The sequence below is a fragment of the Passer domesticus genome, chromosome 7 (assembly GCF_036417665.1).
Source record: "Passer domesticus isolate bPasDom1 chromosome 7, bPasDom1.hap1, whole genome shotgun sequence".
NCBI classification, from domain to species: domain Eukaryota; kingdom Metazoa; phylum Chordata; class Aves; order Passeriformes; family Passeridae; genus Passer; species Passer domesticus.
This window is the reverse complement of record NC_087480.1, coordinates 34,591,917-34,599,522: the sequence shown is the minus strand read 5'-3', so window position 1 is coordinate 34,599,522 and position 7,606 is coordinate 34,591,917. Positions and strand designations below refer to the sequence as shown.

Sequence of the window (7,606 nt, the reverse complement as noted above, 5' to 3'; positions counted from 1 at the left end):
AATTAAGATATATTCTATATAGTATATTCTATAATATATATAATATATAATATATAATATATAATATATAATATATAATATAGAATATAGAATATAGAATATAGAATATATGATATATAATATATTATATATTATATATTATATATTATATATTATATATTATATATTATATATTATATATTATATATTATATATTATATATTATATAGTGTATATCGTATATATTATCTCACCCTTCACATCAAACTAAAAACAGAATAAAAATTTTAAAAACACCTCTCAGTTACCCCCTCTCTGAGTCAGGAAAAAGCTTTATCCAACAGGTGTAGTTAGAATTTGGGTTTTTTCAGGGTTTCTTCTGAATGCCTCATTCATGAGACGCCAGTTCACTGGACCCAAAGATGTGGAAGATCCTGGAAAATGTCAGGAAAAGGTGTGTTAGGGTAACAGGATGGAGCTGGATGGAGTGAAACAATTCCTGAACCTTCTTTTAATTGAACTCTTTGGGTCCTGTGTGGGTGTCCTTTAAAAATTCAGTGTCCCCAAAAGGACTGCAGGTTTAAGTCCAGTGAGCTGAAGGGGGTCCAGCTTCCCCCTGGGGAGATAAAAGCTCAAACTTCAGCCAAATATCAGTGAAATCTCTCTTGATTCAGCTCCTTCTTAGAAGAAACATTGCTTAAGATTTTTTTTCCTGTTTTACATAGAAAAGTTGGAAGCTGTCATATGTTTAAAGTGTTTATGGCAGTCCTAAAACAGAGTAGCCAGATGTCAGAAAGCTCTATGACCCATAAAATTTTCAAATTTGATGGAATGTGATGTTAAACCCTTCACAAAATGTATTAAGCTCCCATTGTAACAGCAATGTGAACCACGAGTTCACATATTTTAGTGAATTTAACAGAAAATTTGAATTAAGAAATCTCTCCAGAGCAGATCTAACTGGCAAATACATTAGAGATCCTCATCTGTCCTGACAGACTCTTCACATTTAAGAAACATTAAAGTGAGGCAGCATAAATAAAAAGGATTTGGCGTCCACAAATGTGTGTGTTGGGAATATATGAATGTAGGGCAGGCACAAAACACCAACAATGCAGTTTTAATAGGAATCATATATTGCAAGGAAGTGGGTGATTCAATTAGTTTTTTTGCCTTTGCCTTGAGGATTGCAGCTGATTTTTGTGTGTGTGTGTGCTGGAAGTACTCATCAAGGCTGATGGGAAAGGCTCAGAATGCAGAGTTTAATGAAATCATGGGCTTGCAGATGCAACATGTGAAAGAGAAAGCAGAAAACATTTCAATACCTCAACATTAAGAGAAAAAAATCAAAATATGTGGAAGTTGATAGAGCTAAGTGTGTTTGTCTGAGGACCAACAGGGCAAGATCTCTGAATTTTGTTGTTATTTTATGCTGAAAGGGAGACCCTGACAGAGTGTTATCAAAGCCAGAAGGGAAGTTTGGGGTTGTGCTGATGGATTTGATGAGTGTGGGGACACTTTTCCAGTCTTGGCGTGGGGTGTGTCCATGCTGGTTTTGTTACAGAATCCTCCTCTGTCTCATCTCAGCCCAACAACAGCAGCCACGAGGCCCTGCCTGGTGCTGCCCGGGGTCTTTGATCTCACCCACGAGGCATCATTTGCAGTGCTCTGCATTATTTACCACCACTGAAGTATTTCCAATTAAACTGACAGATTAAATACTAACTTTGCCTGGCAGATAATGAAATTCTTGTTTTTTTGCCGAGGCAGCTGACGTGAAAGAAGCCAGACACGGCTGGGCACAGGAATTTGCAGTGCCTGAGAGTTTCCACGGCTCCTAGCAAGTGAGCACTGTGTGATACCACAGGTGGGAGGCAGGCTTGCTTCCTGGTGCTCACAGTTGTCACAAAGGTGAGGAACACCCAGGTGATGCCACAGAAGCCTCCCAAAGAGTGGGAAGCTAGAGCTGATGGAAGATTCCTCAGCACGCTCCAGCCTTAGGTGCATCCTGTGAGACCTCCAGTCCAACAGGAAACCCATATGGATCTGCAGTGCCAAGAAGAGGAGACCTAAAAATCTCCTACCAAAAGAGTGATTGAATCAACCCACCAAGCCTGACCTGCAGCGTGGAGATGAATGTTGAGAATTCTTTTCCTCTGAACACTCTGAGGAACCTCAAGGGAGGATAAGTGGGGATGAGGAAAATGTCATTTTTATTGATGCTTTTGAGAAGGAGCCTTTTCCTCCATGATCCCTCAGAGGAAGGACACTGCTGGCACCACACCATTCCTTGGTGGTTGTGATAAATCACAATTTGGAATTTTTAAAAACTGGCCATTCATCATCTTGCTTGGCTGTGAGGATGTGCATGCATGTTCTTATTTATTCCTAGAGTATTCCTTATGAAAAAGGGGAGGGGGTGTGTGTTTGTCTTCTATGAGGGATGTGGAAGGGGTGTGTGATTCTGTGCATCCTGGGTCTAGGTGGGAGATAGCCTTTACCCTGCCCAGATAAGACACATCTAAGCATTTAAATTCTGAAAAAAAATACAATAAAAACAACAGAAATCTTCTGAGCTGTATTGTTTTTTTTTTCCTAGTTTGGGAAAGTTGGAATGACAGTTCTTCCCCTGCAAGGTTTGCCACTCCAAGCAGAGTGTGGGCTCCTCATGGATTCAAGGACTGCCATTAAAGGATTGTTGCAAACTTATTTTTGAAGTGCCTCCTCTGAAGGAACTGAACTGCCACTTAGTGTGCTCTCAGAAGGAACCTGCTTTTCCATGTGGAAGGAGTACATACATTTCTTTTCCTCACCCTCAACTCCCAGTAGAGCAGTTTCTGGTTTCATGTCTATTTTTAGCAAGATCTGTGCAATCACAAAAATAATACAGAGCTTGGAGCATTCTCCTATACCATATCTGCATGCTGGCAGTGTACACTCTTGTTGATTTGTCATTTCAGTTCTGTATTTGCTGCTAATCGTGGAGCCCATTTCCCAAAGCTGGAGGAGTTTTGCTAGGAAAAGGCAGTACAAAGCTTCCCCAAAAAAAGCTGGAACAATCTCCATGGGATTACACAGAGATGTTGGAGAGTGGTTTCAGCTGTGGACCATGATCCTGCTGTGCCTTTGGCAAAGGCAGGTGATGGTTGGGCAAAGGAGTTCCCCAAGGAACTGGTGCCACTGTGCAGGGCTCAGTGAGGCGTGGCTGAAGATGCTGAATGTCCTTTTGGGTGCACAGACTTTTCCAGGAGGAAGTGGGACACAATGCTGGGAGGTGGATTGATCCCTCCTGACAGGGGCAGAGCCTCTCTCTTCTGACAAAGCAGGGCCTGAGAGGGAATCAATCCCTGCCACACTCCTGCAGGAAGATGGATGCAGAGTTATTGTCATGGTGGGGGGCACAGGGGACACTCCATGAATTGCTGTGAGCTGGAGCAGAGGGACAGGAAGGGCACTGACCTGTTGGGGTAGGTCCAGAGGAGGGTACCAAGGCGATCAGAGGGATGGAACACCTCTGCTATGAGGAAAGGCCAAGAGAACTGGGGGTGTTCAGCTTTTGGGGTGACCTAATTGTGGCCTTGCAGTACGCCAAGGGAGCCTACATGAAAGATGGGGCAAGACTATTTGCAAGAGCTGGAGTGACAGGACGAGGGAGAATGGGTTCAAGTTGAAAGAGAGTGGGTTTAGATTAGATATTGAGAGATTTTTTTTCCCTGTGAGGGTGGTGAGGCCCTGGCACAGGCTGCCCAGAGAAGCTCTGGCTGCCCCTGGATCCCTGGAAATGTCCGAGGCCAGGCTGGATGGAGCTCGGAGCACCCTGGTCTAGAGGAAAGCGTCCTTGCCCGCGGCAGGGGGCTGGAACGAGACGACATTCGAGGTCCCTTCCGAGCCACACCATTCCATGATTCCATGAACAGCCTCCTGGAGCACCGGGATCCCCCGGGCCGGGGCGGTGGGAAGGGCCTGGCCGCGGAGCCGGGCGGGGAGCGGTGTCCGGAGAGGGGACGCGGTGACCGGGGAGGGGACGCGGTGTCCGGGGAGGGGACGCGGTGGCCGGGGAGGGGACGCGGTGGCCGGGGAGGGGACACGGTGTCCGGTCCCGCCCCGCTGGCGGCAGCTCCAGCACGGCCGAGCCGCCACTGCGCCGGTGCCGCTAACGCGGGCTCCGCGCCGGCGCGGGGGATGCGCGGGGGATGCGCGGGGGATGCGCAGGTGATGCGCGGGGGATGCTCGGGGCCGCACCGGGACCCGCAGCGCCCAGGTAGGGCGGGAGAACAGGGAACGGGAAAAGTTGGGGGGGGGTCATGCTGCCTGGAACAACAACAACAACAAATTCTTCTTTTTTATTATATATACATATATATGTATGTGTGTGTGTTTATTGTTGATGTGATTGTTTTTCAGGCCACGCCGTGGTTTCTACACCCTCCCCTTCTGCAGGAAATGGGTAGCCGTGGTTATGGAGTTCCCTTAAGCCAAGCAGCGCCAGCATCCCTTGGAAAGTTTTCCCGCTCCAAAGGCATCGGCAGCTCAGCTGGAGGGCAGGAGGTGAGGAATAGTGCTGTTAGCAGCTCCTTATTAAATTGTCGGGAATGGCTGGAGTGGGGGTGAGTCGAGCCACGCTGTTCCAGGCAGTGACTAATGAGGACTAATCCAGATTGTTTTCCATGTCTCCAGCAGAAGAAAGCGTGGCTTGTGCTGCTGATGGAGCCAGCCTTTCTGGAATGTGAATAAGAGCTTTCACTTAAGGCACATTGCTGCACTGCCTTGATCACTGCATTTGATAAGCCTGCTGAAACTAAATAGGCAAGTTTTGCGTTTATGTACATGTGGAAATACAGAAATATTTATGTTTTTACATATATGTGTTTATTGATATGTATGCTTATACTCAGATGTCTTATCTCACCTTCCAGTACTTGAAGGGATTTTACAGAAAAGAAGGAGAGCAACATTTTACAGAGATAGAACAAAGGGAAACATTTTTAAACTAAAAGAGGAGAGATTTAGATTAGTTATTAGGAAGAAATTCTTTACTGTGATGACCTGGCACAGGGTGCCCAGTGAAGCTGTGGCTGCCACATCCCAGGAAGTGTTCAAGGCCAGTTTGGATAGGGCTTGGAGCAATCTGGGCTAGTGGAAGGTGTCCTGCCCATGGCAGGGGGTTGGAATGAAATGGTCTTTGAGGTCCCTGCCAACCCTAACCATTCTGGGATACTGTAATTTCTCATCTTTAGAAAAATTTAAAATTGGAATTATCAATTTATATTTGGTAGTGAAGGCCGGCTGATGATAGTGGATTTAACTTTATTGAACTATGTTTTATGTGCTGAATGTGTATTTTCTACTAATAGTAGATGATTCTGTTTCTTCTGCATATCTAATCATCTGTCCCTTTCTTTGAATCAGAAAAATACCTTCACTGTTCTAAATTTATAATATCAGAAGAATCACTGATGAAACAGATGTTTTATTTTCTAGGGAAGATTGTCAGAAGAGCTGAGAATGGACTTACCATGAAAGACACAAAGCTCTGGGTGATGGTGAGCTGCAGATAAACACAGTGTTTGCCTCAGAGGATGGATGTGAGTGAGAATAACATTTGTGACACAGGGGGGAAGAATTCAAATTATCCCAGAAAGGCCACGAAGCAGGTGGGCCACAGCTGTAGGCCGCAGAAGGAGGTGGACATTAATTACTCCCGCAGTCCTCCTGGAAACTCTGCTGGACCTGTGGGAAAGCAGGAGCTTCCCGCAGACCTGCGGTGTGGAGGCAAAGAAACCCGTGACCCCTACTGCCAGGAACAAGGTGGGGAGTTTTCCCCCTCTAGCACCAGCTTCCACCTGCAGAGAGAAGATGAGGATTTAGATCCCTGTTCCTCTGAGCACCCCAGGAAACCAGGGATGATAACAAAACTCCGTGAGGACAACAGAAGTGCCGCTCTTGGAGAGGAGCTGGAGCGCGTCCCCACGGAGGCTCTGCCCTATCGATGCAAGAAGTGTGGCTCCTCCTTCCACGGCATGGGCGAGCTGCAGGAGCACAGGCGAGCTCACCTGCTGGAGAACTCCTACCGCTGTCCCATCTGCGCCAAAGGCTTCTCCCGCGCCGCCAACCTGCGCATGCACAAGCTCATCCATTCCAGCGAGAGGCCGCACAAGTGCCCCGAGTGTGACAAGGGCTTCATCCGCACGGCCGACGTCTGGAGGCACCTGCGCAACGTGCACAAGATCGAGCGCTCCATGGTGATCCTGGCCGGCGGCATGGCCAGGAACCCCTGGTCCGTGGTGCACCATGGCCAGCAGCACAATGCCGAGTGCCCGGATCAGGCTTGTGCTGCAAACCCAAAGCCTCAGGAGGATGACTTCAAACCTTACGCCTGCCCGACGTGTGGTAAAAGCTTTGATAAGCCCAACCTGCTGTCCAAGCACAAGGTGATCCACCGGGAGGACAAGCCCTACAAGTGTCAGGAGTGTGGCATGGCGTTTGTGCAGCTGCTCAGGCTCAAGAGACACCAGCAGACTCACTCTGGGGCACGACCCTTCTACTGTGAGGAGTGTGGAGGGACCTTCACCCGGCTGGCATCGCTGCAGCGCCATCACCGCATCCACACTGGAGAGAAGCCCTACTCCTGCAATTTCTGTGGCCATTCCTTCACCGAGTCAGGGACCCTACGGAGGCATGAGCGCACACACAAGTTGGACAAACCTTAATTTGGGGTCTCTGTGGTTGTGTTGTACCTGAATGAGGTCTGCTGGGCTGGGCTGGAAAAGCACCCTGTGGTGTGTGCTCTGCGCAGTCCAGACCCACTGCCCAGCAGTGGCTGATGCAGCAATGCTGCATCACAGGGAGCTCTGGAACTTGTACTGAGAAGGATTGCACTGCCTGGCTTTAAACTGCTTTGTATGAGAAAATAACTTAATTACCGCTGAGTAATGAAATGGGAGACTTGAGGAGACTGAAACCACTCGCATGTGCTTGCACTGGCTCTGCTGGACTGGCGATGTATCCGCTCGAGCTTTGTGCAGGATCTGCAAGCAGAGGCTGGGAGAATTCACTGGATAAATTGGCCCTGCCCTCATGAGTGTGATGCCTCTTTGGGTTTGGAGATCTCTTAACTCGCTAACTTAGAACAGTCCAGAGTTGTCCCTCTTTCCTTGTATTTTGCTGAATTTTTCTTTCTGTTACACTTCTTTTTATTTGAAAGGGGAAGTATCGTGTTGGTTATTAAAAAAAAACCCAAAACAAACTCCACTTACAAATCAGTTCCTTAATAAACACAACAGTCACCAGCTGTATTTCAGAATGTTTCTATCTGAGAGAGTACCAATACTTTATGCACTTTTGAGTGGTGGGTTGAATGTCTGTTAATAATGGTGAAGGCTTTATTTTGGCTATGGTGGTGCATGCTCCTGGGGTGACACTTGTGTCTCTGATGGAAACATGCACACTAAATCTAACCAGCTGAGTATTGTGGAAGGAAGTGTTTGAGGACACAAAATTCAAAGAGAAAAAGACCAAACTGAAGCCACTTTTGCTACTCATTGCACAAGAACCTTCTTCATTTACATTTTTCACACATAGGGAAGCTTCCGGTAACAAAAGCAAGTTCTGTGGTGTGTCCAAGTAC

General features: G+C 47.2%; 1 protein-coding gene and 1 long non-coding RNA gene across 5 annotated transcripts; both read left to right on the top strand.

Annotated features, from left to right (window-relative positions):
* Window positions 1-2,142: 2,142 nt before the first annotated feature.
* On the top strand, window positions 2,143-3,014 carry LOC135304805 (uncharacterized). The gene is made up of 3 exons (XR_010366040.1): window positions 2,143-2,275; window positions 2,579-2,769; window positions 2,940-3,014. It is a non-coding gene; the product is annotated as an uncharacterized LOC135304805 (long non-coding RNA).
* An 824-nt stretch (window positions 3,015-3,838) lies between these two features.
* ZNF648 (zinc finger protein 648) lies at window positions 3,839-7,268 on the top strand. Of its 4 annotated transcripts, none has more exons than XM_064427629.1 (4): window positions 3,839-3,856; window positions 4,384-4,527; window positions 4,657-4,785; window positions 5,461-7,268. In XM_064427629.1, exon 4 carries the CDS (start codon window positions 5,559-5,561, stop codon window positions 6,687-6,689), a length of 1,131 nt encoding a protein of 376 aa, XP_064283699.1. In that variant the 5' UTR covers window positions 3,839-3,856; window positions 4,384-4,527; window positions 4,657-4,785; window positions 5,461-5,558; the 3' UTR covers window positions 6,690-7,268. The 4 variants fall into 4 exon arrangements, with proteins under 4 accessions (XP_064283699.1, XP_064283700.1, XP_064283697.1 ...); XM_064427630.1 differs by lacking the exon at window positions 3,839-3,856 and adding an exon at window positions 4,106-4,240 and having other exon boundaries at window positions 4,660-4,785; XM_064427627.1 differs by lacking the exon at window positions 3,839-3,856 and adding an exon at window positions 4,106-4,240.
* Window positions 7,269-7,606: the final 338 nt, after the last annotated feature.

Coding starts and splice junctions, on each gene's coding strand:
- ZNF648 (XM_064427629.1), top strand. CDS start 5,559: ATGGATGTGAGTGAGAATAACATTTGTGACACAGGGGGGAAGAATTCA.